The sequence below is a fragment of the Onychomys torridus genome, chromosome 10, assembly GCF_903995425.1.
Source record: "Onychomys torridus chromosome 10, mOncTor1.1, whole genome shotgun sequence".
Classification (NCBI taxonomy): Eukaryota; Metazoa; Chordata; class Mammalia; order Rodentia; family Cricetidae; genus Onychomys; species Onychomys torridus.
Window position 1 is genome coordinate 63,294,381 of NC_050452.1, and position 15,603 is coordinate 63,309,983.

At 39.6% G+C, this 15,603-nt stretch overlaps 1 protein-coding gene and 1 pseudogene across 9 annotated transcripts in view; one reads left to right on the forward strand and one right to left on the reverse strand.

Moving 5' to 3' along the window:
• Window positions 1-208: 208 nt before the first annotated feature.
• The window catches only part of Lcorl (ligand dependent nuclear receptor corepressor like), a 183,539-nt gene continuing 168,144 nt past the window's right edge, over window positions 209-15,603 (forward strand). For 6 of the 9 annotated variants that reach the window (XM_036200249.1, XM_036200243.1, XM_036200250.1 and 3 more), the window contains exon 1: window positions 209-509. In XM_036200249.1, coding sequence (XP_036056142.1) covers window positions 353-509 — 157 coding nt within the window. In that variant the 5' untranslated portion in view covers window positions 209-352. Of the gene's footprint in view, window positions 510-1,332; window positions 1,544-15,603 lie in introns of those variants that run through there. The other 3 variants (XM_036200245.1, XM_036200247.1, XM_036200244.1) reach the window with 3 other exon arrangements.
• Window positions 14,130-14,368, reverse strand: LOC118591833 (annotated as a pseudogene).

Below are 15,603 nucleotides of genomic sequence, written 5' to 3' on the forward strand. Positions count from 1 at the left end.
CGGGGTTTCTCGCTCCCGCTCAGGGTTTTTCGCGGACGGCGGGAGCAGTATGGCTTGCCTGAGTAAACTCCGGGGGGAGGAGGGGAAGGGAGTGGATAAGGAGGCGGGGTCAGCGGAAGCGGCAGGTTGCTTCCTTCTCTCGGCGCTCCCTCCCCGCCTCTCCCCGAGGGAGCGGTGGGAGGGGGAGGGGAGGGCAGAGGGAAGGTAGTGACACGTGTCAATCAACCCCCCCCCCCCCAACACCACCACCATCCGGGGGGCGCGCGCTCCGGGGCTCGCGCCGAGGGCTCGCGCCCCTGCCTCGTGCCTGCGCCGCTCGTATGTAAATGAGGGCGCGTGACGCGGGACGCAGATGGACAAGGGAAGAGAGAGAATGGCCGCTGCCGCCGCTGCTGCCGCCGCCGCCGCCGCCGCTGCCGCTCAGTGCCGGAGCCCTCGGTGCGCGGCGGAGAGGAGAGGATTCCGGCGGGAACTCGACTCTTGGCGCCACCGCCTCATGCACTGTGTAGGTAAGAGAGACATGGGCCGGGCCGGGCTCCGCGCCGCTCTGCGGCTGCCCGAGGAGTTTGTGGCTGAGGGGTGTAGTTGGAGCTCCGGTTCGGGTCAGTTCAATGGGGAGCGATGGGAGCGGCGGCGGCGGCGGCGCGGCGGCCCCGGCGGCGCCTTTTGTCTCGGGGCTCCCTGGCCGGCGCGATCCGCGCCCGGCTGCCCGCCCGCCTGCCAGCCTGCCCGGCTCCGGGCTCCCGAGGAACTGTTAGTTCGGACCCACTCTCCGTGCTCCCCGCGGAAGCAGCCCGCTCGCGCTGCCCCCGAAACTCCGCGGTGCCCGTCACCACCCGTCGGTCCCCCCCTGTCATCGCGGCTCGGCGCCGGGCTGGAGGGGACCCAGAGGCGGCGGGCCGGTCCGCGCCCCCGCCGGACGCTCACACACCCCCTTCTTGCCGCCGCTGGGGGGCTGGCCGGGCAGACGCTGCCGAGTTCCCAGGACGCCGGGACCTGGGGCTGCAGGGGCGCTCGCGGGGCGGGGGCGGCCAAGGGCCGAGGGTCGATGGGGGCGGCGCCCGAGGGGCGGCGGCGGCGGGGGGGGGGGCGGCCGCCTCTGCCCTCTGGCGCGCGGCCTCGGATCTGTGTGTACCCCTTTAAGAAGGAGCCGCTCGAGCGCTGACGGTTGGGATTTGAAGTTCTTCCTCCCTCTTTGGAAGTCTGGACGGATGGGGGGTGTTGCTATGACGACGGCACCCTCCCCATGCCGGCTCCCCCCTTCCCTTTTCCTTGAGGACGCCCCGACGACTCTGGTCCTCTTTAGCTGTCATGTGATGGACGCGCATCGCCCTCCCCAACCTCCCATTCCTGTTCAAATGCAGTTCAGTTTTCCGAAGCGGTGGGGTCTGGCTGGTTTTCCTTCAAACTTCCGCGCTCCGGGCTGTCATTCAGTGTGCTGCTGCTCCGGGTAGCGGGAAGTACTGGGACTCCCTACCTTGTTGCGGTCTCCGCTTTCCCCCACCCGGTGTGAGACGTGTCCCGCTCCGCTGTTAGCCAGCAGGTTGGTTCAGTGCAGGAGAGGGGCCACCACCACGGGTTGAGGGGGCTGCAGAGTGAGTGTGTGCTTTGGCAGGGGTTACAGGGTAGCATTCGAGGGGAAGAGGTGGGAGTGGAGGCTGGTCGGTGCTAGGAGTGGATGGTAGCGTTGGTTTTCTTCTCTGACGAGTAGGTGTCAGTATTTGGAGTTGCGTCGGTTCAGTTCCTTGCGAAGACAACTCTCCTACCTTGTTTTCATCTGTTCTTGCGCCACCTCGCGCCCTGTCCCCCTACCCCACCCCTCTCAGATTTGTTTGGCTGGAGGCTTAAGGTCTGTCTTGTTTTCACAAGTGAAAAAGATCATGCCATACACAGAATAGGATGTATATAGGAAAACAGAAAGGAGGATGCACTGATTTAGGAACATTCTCGGTGATGTTTTATTTAAGCAGTTTATTGTTTTGTGTCACCTCTATAAAATGTATTTGGTATGATCTGTGACAAAGTTATGAGGGGGCTATCTCAAAACAAAACAAAACAAAACAAAACCTCATACTAAATGTGTTAGTGCTTGTGCTTTATGAGTGCGAAGTGGACCCGTTTTGACAGTTTCTTATGTGAAGATCTGTGCCGTTGAAAACCCGCCTGGAAATTGTCAAGTCCGTTCCCCTGGAGTCCACCAAATAGCACTGGTAGCATTGCAGTGCCGGCTCACAGGATTACTGTGCTAAGTTTTGATAAAGCACACAGTGATTTGAAGATGACCATGGCCGAGTTTTGTTCTACAGAATGTGAGGATGCTTTTCTCATTCTGTGCCTTTGACTACATTTAAGTACGGTTTTGAATCACAACAATACATGTACTTTTGAAAGTCAAATTTTAATTAAGTGAAACAAATTAACCGGAAGTGAAGCTAGATTTTGGAATATCTAATATGTAATCTGTATTACACTTTCAACGTTATACGCAACCATACATGAAAATAATTTTTCCTGGGCAGCAGCCATCTTTTGAGAATTGTCTCACACAGTCCCAGTTCTTTGTCGAGACCTGCTAAGATCCATCTCATATATTGTTTTTGTCACTGTTATTTTTAAGTAACAAAACCCTTCTAAATAGAGCATTGGGGTTTTAATTGTGGTGTGAATATGTGTTAAAAGTCATTGTTTGAAGCTACCATTTGCTATGATGTATACTTTGCAGAAAAACTTTTCTTGTTTCTTACATGTATGTGTGTGACATATATGCAGTGTAGATGTATAAATGTATACATTTCTGTGTTGAATAGTTGGGGCTCTTATTGCTTGAAATACGTTTTTATAAAACCTCTGGCTTTTGAGAAAAAAATCATTTGGAAGTCTTGGTTTTCATGAATTGGAAATCATAAGCATCTTCAGGTTGTAGCTAATTAGTATTAAATCTCTAATGAAGTTTCTTGAAATCTCTCTTCTTTACTTAACTACTTAAATATGATTGATCTTTTGACATGGATATCTGAAAATTTTCAGAAGAAAGTTATCTTCACTGTCAGCGAATGATTATAGTAATTGAGAAGGGAAAATGTTTCCTTATAAATCTGGGACTCATGTCTTTGTCTCAGATCTACTCCTCTGACTCATTCCTACTTTTGTTTTAAATTGGAGAAGTGTCCTTCAAGCTGTGTCCCAATTGATGGCTCTGTTGATAATGGGCTTTCTGTGGTTTGCCTATACTAGAAGATAATTTTGAGTATCCTCATGTAACAAATGATTGAGTGCATATTGGGTGGGGGACTATTGTCCTAGTATATACTGAGCATTAATAGACACAGTCTCATATTTTATAGAGTATGTCATTAGTAGCTACTAACTAAAGTGGACACTGAGCTTTGAGTCCTTATGGAATAAATACTATGATTAGTATCTAATGATTCATATTATTAAAACAGTTTAGTATAAAATAAATGTATTAGTTCAGTAGTAGTTTAAACATTCTTACTTGCAAAGTAATTAGAACATTTTATCTGGGGACAGGACAGTTTTCTAAAAACTTTATTTTGGTATAATTTGCATCTTAAAATATTAAAGGATAAGAAGCTAATATTTACTCTTGCCTGTATTAACCAGTTGTTTCACATTTTGTTGTATTTTTGTTATTCTTGTCCTAAATTCTCATTCTCATTCTCATTCTCTCTCTCTCTCTCTCTCTCTCTCTCTCTCTCTCTCACACACACACACACACACACACACACACACACACACACACGGGGGTGGGGGGAGTTTGAAATTTGAGAGTAATTTGGAGCCCCAAGTTTTCAGTGTTCCACAAAGCAAGACAATGTCAACCATATTATTACTTACTTTATAGTTCATTTTCAGATTTTATTTGTTTTCTTTATCCCTCTCCTGTCTGTCTCCTAGTTCAAAATCCACTCTAAGATCATGGAAAGCATTTATTGGTTATGGTGTTGCTAATCCTTTTTAATTGGGGGATACTTCTTCAGTTTTTTTATTTCTTGACCTTGACATAAAACCACAACAAAGGACAGGGCATTATTTTGTACGATGTGCCTTGGTTGGAATTTATTGTTTTCTTGTGGTTAGTTTGTTGCGCATTTGGCAGGAATACTACTGAAGAAATGTTCTGTTCTTCTAGTACATCATATCCTGAAGTTCATATGTTGGTGTGCCTCAACCATAAAATTTGGTTCAGATGATGTCTGCTGTATTTCTCCCTGATAATTATCCATCATTTTGTAATTAATGTGTAACTTATGGGAAAGTACTTTCAAAACCAGCATATTGCCATCATCTCCTCAAAATTTCAGCCATTGTTTAACATTGTCAATATTCTGGCTTTGTTCCTGCTTTTTAAGGGTTGATATTCATTCAGTTATACTTTGTATGATTTTGTGGATTCTTATTCAAAAATAAAAACCTGTGACTGTCATTATATTGACAACAATTGTGGCAGATTTGACTAACCTCAAGCTTCTGTGTTTGTGTGCACTTGTGCTTCTAAACAAGATAGTCCACATTCATGTATTTTATTGTCCCAGGTATGGTGTGAGTTATTTCATCAAAATGACCACCAACCTTTTTAAAGGAAAAATGACTTTAGATACCAAAACTAAGCAATTTTAGGTCTGTTTTAATCCCTGCTTTTTTTTTTTTTTCAAATATATAATTTTTTCTTAAGATCACAAAATAAAACAAGGGAAAGATTGGCTTAGAAACATTCTATAAAACACTAGTGTCTTTTCTATATAAGATTGGTTCAAGAATAATTGAGCCAAATATGAAATGTTAAATCTTCTGATAACCATATTAAAACACATTTATTTAGCCTATTATCTTTTTATTAAAAATAGTACCATTTTTGTACTAATGCATGTAGATACTGTTAAGGAGTTGGGTTACTATTCATGTCCTGGAATTGGGTTTTTACATTTGTAGTACATCTCAACTTGAAGTATCTGTTTAACTGCAACACATGGCAATGGACCTTATTAGACAGTTTAGTTTTCTTGATTTCCGTGGTACCATTTACTTTAAAAATCTCTCCATAATAAACAAAGATACAGTTTTACCAAGATCTTTTATTTGGTTAGTATAGGACAAACAGAGCATTTAAAAAAAAAAAATAAGTTCTGGAGCTAGATTCTGAGTTTGGAACCTAGTGGCACCATTTATCAATGGACAAGGTTCTCTTTTATCTTTCAGTTGTTTCATTAGTAATTTAGAGAGAGCTAGGTTGCTGGAGAAGAAGTTTGTTGATTTGTGCTATTATGTTTCTTCTGTATAGAAAGCACCCAATCAGTACTAGCTATTATTGTTGGTGATGGTTTTTCTGCTTGGGCTTTACGTTTTTTGTCAATTGATTTTGGTAGGAATGGTGCTACATAACTAAAAAAAAGATTATGGAGCATGCTAAAGTAAAAACAAGAGTTTAAATGATCTGTATTTTCCAGTTCTCTATAGCTATAGTGTTATAGAGTTTAAAGTCATGTAACTTAGTACTAGCTTTCTGTGTAAAGAGAAATTCTAAATTCTAAGTAATCTTTGGTAACTGATATAGAAATCAGTTTGTAGCTCTTAAAAACTTTTATCACCGAGTGTGGTGATGCACACGTTACCTTTCATGCTAGCACTTGGGAGGCAGAGCAGAACTACATAGCAATAACCCATGTCAAAAGCAAATAATAATAATAATAATAATAATAATAATAATAATAATAAAAGCAGCACTATCATATTAGGTTATTTTGAGGTTGGTTGTTGTTAACATGAACTCTACTTTTACTGTCCTGTTAGTCAGTTTGATACTTCCTTCTGGTTTCTTCTTGCCTCCTCTTTTTGTTATCTTACCACCAGTTCTCCCTTGTCATTGTTAGCATCTAAAGATGGATGAAGAACTTAGAAATCTATATTGATGGGTTACTGATATGGTTTGGGCAGCTGTCAGAAAATGTTGGCTGTACAGCTTGTGTAAGTACCAGCAAATATGATATCTATTTTAAATGATGGCAGTTGTGATACCATTTCATCACATACCTGCAGAGATAGAATTTGTGGTGCTGGTGAGTAGTTGAATAGGTTAAGACATATGTCCAGATTCTCTTTTTTAAAAGCGACATCTTAGATAATTTTGTATGGAAAATATTAAATTCTACATACTCCTGGATAATTTTATACTTGGAAGAGTAATATTCTCCTGTCTTTGAAACTAAGGAATGAATGAATTTTTCATTTTTTTTGCACATTTAGATGGCAGGCTGCAGACTGGTCATATTAAAGATTTATTTGTGTGTGTATGCATGTACCCATCTTATTTATGTGTCTCTGTCTATGCCACTTGTGTGCAAGTGCCCTCTGAGGCTAGAGGAAGGTGTGGAATCCTGGAATTACAGGAGATCATGAACCCCTTTTGGAAGAACAGTAAGTGCTTTTAACCACTCAGTCATCTCTCAGCCTACCAAATCGTACTCCTTGGGCTGGCTACAAGTGTGTGCCATCTTCCCAGCTTAGCAGCACACATGATTAGTTACTGTTATATGTTCCAGTATTCCTCTGACCTTCAATGCTGGTCTTTAGTTATGGCTCAGTGTGGTCTTGGGGAGTGGCAAACAAAGACGCGAAGGTATTTTTTTTTCCATGTAAGTATTTTTTTCGTTAGTACATCTAATCTCATAGTTAAAATATCTTACTTTGTGTGTATTTATAGTCTTCCTTTTTGATAATACTCTTTACTTTTGATATACAGATGGTCCTTAGAGTGGTTTAACGTAAGATTCTCTACTTTCTCTTGTCACGAAAGTGATATATACTTAGCAGATACCATTTAAATTTTGATTTTACTTTCTATGACAAGCAATACACAATATGATATTCTTGATACGCCAGGTGGTAGCTTTAATCACAGCTTCCAGTTAGCCACACATTTATCAGGGTAAACAATTGATACTTTTGCTTCTACCATAGTGTTCAGTAAGTTACATGAAATATTCCACCCTTTTATTTAAAATACATTTTGAATTTTGATTTTCATAACTGTGGGCTGTGTAAGTGTCCTGAGTACATTTAAGGCTAAGCTATGACCCTATAGTAAGTCAAAGAGTATCTATTGTATATGGACTAGCATTCATCAAGCACAAACCATACAAGTCTACAATATTGAGACACCACATAGCTTTATTATAGTACAGATTTAATAAAATCTGTAGTCAATGAATTCTTTAAAAAGTTTTTGTTTGTAACATAATCTAGAGAAGAAAATGTGATGGGTCCAATGCAACCTGCTGCTACCACTAGGAACATAATTAACAACATATACTATCTTTGCATTTGAAGAACAGCACATTGTTCTTAATTGAAGCTAAATAAAAATTTTGTAAGAGTTTTTTTGGCCAGGCAGCGGTGGCACATGCCTTTAATAATACCAGCACCCTGGAGGCAGAGCCAGGTGGATCTCTGTGAGTTCGAGGCCAGCCTGGTCTACAGAACTAGATCCAGGACAGGCACCAAAACTACATAGAGAAACCCTGTCTTGGAAAACCAAATATTTGTGTTTGCTAGAAAATAAGAGACTAAAATGAGGAATAACTTTTCTCTGTATCTGCTTTCCTTTTGTAGTTGGCAGTAACCTTATCCAGCTTACATTTACTTATTTGGGTTTTTTCTTTAATCTGCTGCCAAGTTATTACTTTCCTTGTAATAGTTCATGGATGCAGTTTTTCTGATAGTTCAAGCACTTGGGCAAATTGAGATAAGATTCTGGTTTATATCAGTATATGCATTACTGATTTTACTACCTTCTGGTGTAACTTATAACTTAAAACATACAGTAAATCATTATTTGAGCAGCTGCTTTGATTTCATACTTCACAAGGCATTAATGTCTCCCATTTGTCTCTTTTTATCAAGTAAAAGCTCCTTACCATATTCAACTATTTAGTCATAAACTGTCAGACTTTTTTTTTTTCATATTGGTTCTTTAGACCAACCATCCTTTTTCATCTGCTTTTATTTATTACACAGTACGTCAAATTCTTGGGTATCTTTGTAGCCATATCTTCTACCTTGGATCCTTAGTCACCTTTAAAATTTAACTTCAACCTAGAGTCTATTATGAATAATACCTTGAGACATTTCTCCATTAATTCACATTGGTGTTTTCTCCTCTAAAGTGTGTATGCAGATGTTTATATTGGAAGTAACTTTGCCCATTAGTCTTATATTTACCAAACTGTTGACAGACAAGGGACTAAGTCTTCATAACTGGTAAAAAGGGCTAGATGGAACACTCTTCCTTCTTAGCAGTTCTCAGTATAATCTTAGACAGAATTCATCTTTTGTAGGAAAATTTATGAAACAGAGGTAGTACCATTCCTCATGTGTTTGCTACTTTTTTTTCTTAATAAAAAGTGTGTTGAAGTATTTGACTTAAAACTGTGATTTAAAAATAGGTGTCATTGCTAATGAGGATGAGGGAAGCTCACAAGGCCTCAACCCTTTACAAAGAACTATAGGCAACTAAGGAATGCCGAGAGAGGGAGAAGTGCTCTTCCCCAGGGACGAGCACCGCAACTGCTAATTCAATACCAAATGGTCAGCCTGGAAATGTACATATAAGTAACATGATAGGAACTGAGCAGGTTGTATTTATATATTTAGGAACGCGCGGGTGCGTACAGCAGCAACAACAAAGATAAAAAGAGGCCATGGATTTGAAATAGAGCAGGGTAGGAATACTTGAGAAGATCTTGAGGGAGGAAAGGGAAGGGGAAATAATATAATTTATAATCTCCAAAAGTAAAAATATTAACATTATTTTAAAAAAAAACTTTCATACTTCTTATCCTTCAGCTCCTTAAACTGAAAGACTTACTGACCTATCAGAAGCACAGCTGGACTGTCAGGCCTCTTCTGAATACAAGGAAGCTCCGCCCTAGTGAGGCAGATAAGCAAGAGGGTTGGTTCTATGTGGAAAACAGTTTTTAAGACACTCTATTCCAGTAGGGAACAGATATAAAGATGTTGTTAGTATTAGTAATTTTTTTCTTTTAAGAAGACTGAGTAAAATATTAAAGAACAGAAGCTTCTTCCTAAGTAATTCTAAGAATGTGAATTTTTTTGTGGGGAGTTCTATTTTATGTGAGATGTACGAACTGGGAATTGAGTTAAAATGCTTACCTTGTACTGTAGGTTTGTGTTTAGATTTTCGTTTATAAAGACCATGATTAAGGATGCTGAGTGTTAGACATAGTATAAGCTAATGGAAAGAAAGGAAGGACAATTAATTACTTAAAAGGTCTAAAATAGCCAGGTTTCATAGGATTGAGGGACAGCAAGGATTAGGAATCTTTAACTGTAAAGGAATGGTTAGTAAATATTAGGCTTTGTCAAGTTAGAGCAGGAGTCAGATGGGCAGGCTTAATCAGCCACCTTCTACATCCAGTTATGGATTTACTAGAGAAACACAATGTAACATGAGCAAGCTACAGGTGCGTTTTGCCTGGATAGTTCACTCCCAAGGGCCTTCTGGTCTCTGCTGGAGCTAGTCACCTCTGCTGTTGCAATGCAAAAGCAATACCAAAATGAATAAACATTACTGGATTTCAATAAGAATTTATTTTTATAAACAAGTGAATTTAGCTTGCAGGTCACAGTTTGCTGATTCTAGAGTTTCAAAGATGCTATATAAACTGACTTAGGAAACAGTCTGAGAGGGATAGTGTAAGCAAACACACAAATAACATATCCTGAAAATATTTAGCATGGGATCACTGAGTATAGGGTAGACATGGAACAGGAATGCAAGTATAAATTATGATCTCAACTGAGAAAAAAATGTGAGCCTTTGAAAATTTTTGCTAATAGGTAATAATAAGCATGGTCAAATAAGTCAGTTAATTTTCATTTTGAACATCGATTGGTGGTTTCAGGATTTTATTTTTGTGTACTTTTTAAAATTTATAATTGTTTTTAAGAAACTCAATTGAACCAGCTGTTTTAAGTCAAAACTGGGAAAATGAACAGTCTACAATGTACTAATGAAAACATTGGTTATCCAAAGTACTCTTGGGTGTCATCGTCGTCGTCCCGTCCCCCCCCCCCCCCCTGTTTTTCTGCGTGAACTTTCAACAATTTGTAAAACAAAACAAGGTGAAAGATGGAAGCCAAACATTTCTACTGTGACTGAAGGCCAGGTTATAGTGGAGTCAAAGGACTGTCAGGTGCTGTCATTTGACTGGAAAAGAGGTGTTTTCACTCTATGTTGTAACTTTTAATTGAATTTTTAAATTTAGAAGGAATTAGTATAAAAGAATAGAACATTATTTCTTTTATTTTTAAGATTATTTTTACCTTTTAATTATGTCCTGATGAGTGCAGGTACCCACAGAAGCCAGAAAAGAAAGTCATAGAGCTGGAGTTATTGATGGTTGTAAGCTACTTGATGTGTGTGCTAGGAACTGAATTTAGGTCCCATAGAAGAGCAGCATGTGCTTTTAACCACTGAGCCGCCTCTCCAGCTCAGTAGTTAAATGGTAGAAGCAGGTTCACTTGGCCCTCCAAATCTAATTATGTGTTCCATATCTATGGATTCAAACATAATATTTGGGGGAAATTGTATCATTTTTGTTTTTTCCTAAATAATAAACTGTCTGTCTGGGTCTTAAAGCCAGTCCTCTAAGGATATTGAGAGATAACTATACTTTGAAAAGTAAATTACTGTTTTCATTAGCTTTGATTGTGGGTGCTTATATAGCTTAGTCACTGGTGATTATTTTTTGAAAAATGTCCCATCAGGTATTCTATGTCTACTCTCTCTTTTTCTTCTGAATATTCAGAACTAGAACTATCAGACAAGACCAACCAAGAGTAGGTGTTCACATTGGGTGACATGTATAGCCGTAGCTATGTCCTATAAGAGTTAAAAATAGGATGTCAGAGCTTGATGGGACAAAGAAATTAGCCTCCTGAGTTGATGGATTTCTGTAGTGAGCATGCTGTAGCAGGATATTAGAGCCTATGTAGAAGTATGGTACTCTGGAAGAGGGTGGCCTAACATAGCAGAGGGTCTTTTGATCTCAGAAAGAAATGTTTAGACCGTACGTAGCAAGGTAAGAAGAGGAGGACATAGGCTTGGGGTAGGATTTAGCCTTCTCTCTATGAGTTTGGGAACCCACTAAGTAGCAGGAGAGTAGGAGGACATCTATGTTAGAAGTATAGCTTGGTGTTGTATATGTTGAGGCTTAGGTGGGGTAAGGAAAAGTCCATGTAAAAGAAATATCTGAGTGCAAGTTTCAGCTGTGTCACACAGAGATCAGTGATCATAAATGTGTCTTTAAGTACAAGTATTAGAAGTTGGAATGTAGGAGGTAAGCTGGCATTTTAGTGAAGATGTTTTATGGGCTGTCAGGCAAGAGCAGATATGGAGATTATGCTTATAAAAAGGGTGCCAGGTCTGAGGAATAGATACTAACAGATGAGATTATATACTTGAGGAAGTGGGGGTAAGAATAGTAATACTAAGATAGGTGGGAAGACTGTCCATGCTAGGAAGAGAGTCATGAGAGGTTGATTTCATATGGGGAGGCTGATTGAGTAAGTAAATATTAAAATAGTTGGAGCCAGGTATATTGGTGAAATTATTAAGGCCACTCTACGTAGTTAAAAGGGAGGTTTATTTTGTGGGGTAACTTACAAATGAAGGGATAGGTAGGTTGTAAGGTCTGGCAAAGGTATGGCATAGTCCAGCAGTATTCTCTGGAGAACTCTGCTCAGTCTACCTCCAGCGTCCAGGGCCCAGGCACCAAAAGATCCTGGGTCTTCAGCGTCCTCTCTTGGCCCCGCTTTGTAGGTGTGACCATTATTGAAGCCTCAATGGGGTTTGGAACTTCCAGGCCAAGGATGGAATGGCTACCCACTACACAGGTGGTTGGTTTTTGTTGTTGTTTTTTTATTGTATAAGAATGCAGGAATGCTGGAATACTGGAATGCTATCTGTAATGTTGAGTTGGAAATGTGGTATTTTGTGAACTCATTAAGTATGGATCAGACAAATACAGAAGTGTGAGTATCTATAAACCCACATAAGCATATGCTTTAATATTGGTTGTTGAGAAAAGTCCTAGAAGTATCAATAGGAAGAACATTGGGCAAAATTTGTCATTGTTGGTGTGCTGGGTTTTGTTGTTGTTGTTGTTGTTGTTTGTTTTTGCATTGGTAGGGATTGATACATAATTTCCTAATTTTTTTTTTTTTTTGATTTTTCGAGACAGGGTTTCTCTGTGTAGCTTTGTGCTTTTCCTGGAACTAGCTTTTGTAGACCAGGCTGGCCTCAAACTCTCAGAGATCCGCCTGCCTCTGCCTCCTGAGTGCTGGGATTAAAGGCGTGCACCACCAACGCCAGGCAATAATTTCCTAATTTTAATGGTAGTTTTTATAACTACATTTTTGTAAAGAAAATTGAATAATTTATTTAATGTTCCAATGAGAGTAGTTTTATTTGATTTCATATAACATTGGAAAACATAAACACTTTATAATCTTCATTAACAAATTTTAAAAGTTCAAACAGAAAAGATGTTTTCTCTTTCCCTTCCTAATAAAACTGTATTTAAAAAAGATGTTTAAGTACTAAATGTTCTAAAATACAGAATTCCATTCTGAAAACAGTCTTGAATGTATTTTGCTGTATGCAGATATCTACATACATGCACTCACACCCCTAGCCCCCCCATAGACACATGAAAATGAAAATCGACTTTAAAGTTAGTTTTCAAAAGCTTTGCACTTTTCTAGAATCATGCAATCCACAAGTAGTAAATGAAACTAAAGTGACTTACTCATATTCAATTATACGATGACATACAGCATTCACAGGCAAAAGTTATTTCTGGGAAATAGAAGCAGTTCTACACCCCTAGGAGACAATTCATGCCAGTTTATCAAACTGAACAAAATCAATTCAGGTTGCACCAACAAACCTCTCCTCTGTAGTGTTGCCTGTGTAAGAATCTAATGAATTTATTTTTGAAATTCTTGCACAGGTGACACTATAGCGCCCTTCTTTGCTGTCATTCAAATTCATGGATTTTTTCACTAATTAATTTCATGCATTTATGTATATATACGTGTGTGTGTGTGTGTGTGTGTGTGTGTGTGTGTGTGTGTGAATAGACACACATGCACAACATTCATAAATATAACCTGTTTAGTCCATATAATATTACTTGTATGTAAGTTTTCCTGGCTGACCATTTGGGGACTGGACAACCATCTGTGTAAAAGTCTTAACTGGTTCATCATTCACTTTTAGATAAAGGCTAAATTTATAATATGGCTTAGAAAGCCCAGCTTTAACTAGCCTCCCTTACAATGCTTTACTTGTTTTTCTTGTCATTCTACACTGAGCTCCTTAAACAGTTGCATTAGTAACACAGTGATAGTGGTAAAGTGGCCATAGCATCTGACACTATTGACCTCCCATTAAGACTTATGTTGAGTAGTATGTGCTTTACAATATTAGGCCTTCTAAATCTTACAGTCATCTTGAGTAGTATCAGTACTATAATTTTCAAATAACTTGAACCCTTTTCAGATCCTTAAACACTGCCTCTAGACTTTGTCTTTTCAGTAGCTGTTCCATTGCTACTTTTGTAAACCTTTTTTTTTTTTTTTAGATTATAAAAACTTCCTTTAATCAAGGTTTGTAACATGGAAGAGATTTGTCAGATAAAATGGAAAGTTTCCAATACATTGAAACATAAACCCATAAGTCACCATAAATACAATATCCACCAGTAAAAACCACAACAGCAAATTCACACCATCTCTGTAACAGCCATGATCTGATTTTCACATTGCTTTCGAGAGATGATGGCAAATATGGCCTGCTGGACCCAGAGCACAGTCAGGCTTTGAGGTCACACTCATCTGACAGGGCTATGGCTTTGGTGGCTCCGCTCAAGAAGCAAAGCAAGTACCAGCAATTCAAATAGTGTATTGAACATCCTTTAAATATCAAAGTGAGAAATAAGAAAGCAACATAGTCACGCTATCAGGAAGATGGTAGGAAGTAAGGACAGCTGTGTAAAGCTTGAGGCTTGAAAGGTGGTTCGACAACTTCATTTCTTTGGCTTCTTGGGTAATGGCTGCCGGAACTGTAAGATACGAGGTTCTGGTTCATGGATTATATAATGGACACATCCCTGACTCTGCTGAACACCAAGATTTCTCCATTCAGATTCAGATATCAAAGGGTTTTAGGGGCCAGCTTGACTATGTCCTTGGGCAACATGACATGCCAGTTCTTGAACTCCTTGTTGTTGTATTTGTCCGAATAGTAAATTTGTTTGTGTGACATGACTGCTCTGCCCAAGGGCTCTCAGCCCCATGCCACTGGCCTCCAGACAACTACTTTTGTAAACCTTTTAAAGATACAACTACATAAAGAAAAGCATGAGCTCATAAATTTATTTCTCAGTGAGGAAAGTCAACATATTCCCTGAAGTACTACAATAAAACCTCTAGTAGTCCTCTCATAGCCCCTCTCATTCATAGCTTTTTATTCCCCCTCTCCAAATGCATACAGTATGCTGATTTTGTAACACAATAGATTAATTTTACTCAGTTTGGGACACTTTGTTTAAATTGAAGTATACAATATATATTCTTTTGTGTTAGCTCAGTTTTTTGTGTGACTTATTCTTTCTTTTTTTTTTTTTTTTGTTGTTGTTTTTTTGTTTTGGTTTTTTGAAACATGTTTTCTCTGTGTAACAGCTCTGACTGTCCTGGAACTCACTCTGTAGACCAGACTAGCCTGGAGCTCACAAAGATCCACCTTTAATCTCAGCAATCAGGAGGCAGAGGCAGGTGGATCTCTGTGTGATTTACTCTTAATGCTTATATGTAGATAAGTATTCATTTTCAGTGCTCCATAATTTTATAATATGAAAATATTTCATAATACTTGAAGTGTTTGTTATCTTTCTTTTCAGGAATATTTGGCTTGTTCCCAGTATATATTTTTAGAATAAGGCTTTCATTGTAGTGGACTAGATTTCACTTTTTCTAGGATTCCTATTAGTCTCTCCAGGTTTGGTAGTTTGTATTCTTCTGTTTACATTAATACTGTTTGTTCTTCTGTCATAAACACTCATGCTATGTAGTAACTGTGCATTGCTTATTTCATACTATGTGTGTGTGTGTGTGTGTGTGTGTGAGAGAGAGAGAGAGAGAGAGAGAGAGAGAGAGAGAGAGAGAGAAGAGGAGAGGAGAGGAGAGGAGAGGAGAGGAGAGGAGAGGAGAGGAGAGGAGAGGAGAGGAGAGGAGAGAAAGGGAAACTGCAAGGCCCCCCTCCCAAAAAAAATCTCTATAAAGTGCCTTGGTCATGGTGTCTTATCACAGCAATAGAAAACTAAGACAAGCTCCCATGCTGGGCTTTTAATTTCTTTTGTCTGGAAAGCTGGCTGTTCTTAAATATTAAATATTCTTGGTTGATATTGGGATGTTACTTCCTTAGATTATGATCAATTGTTTTAAATGCCATGTCCTTATTAACGATTCTCCCACATCAATTAAATGATAATGGCTGTAGAT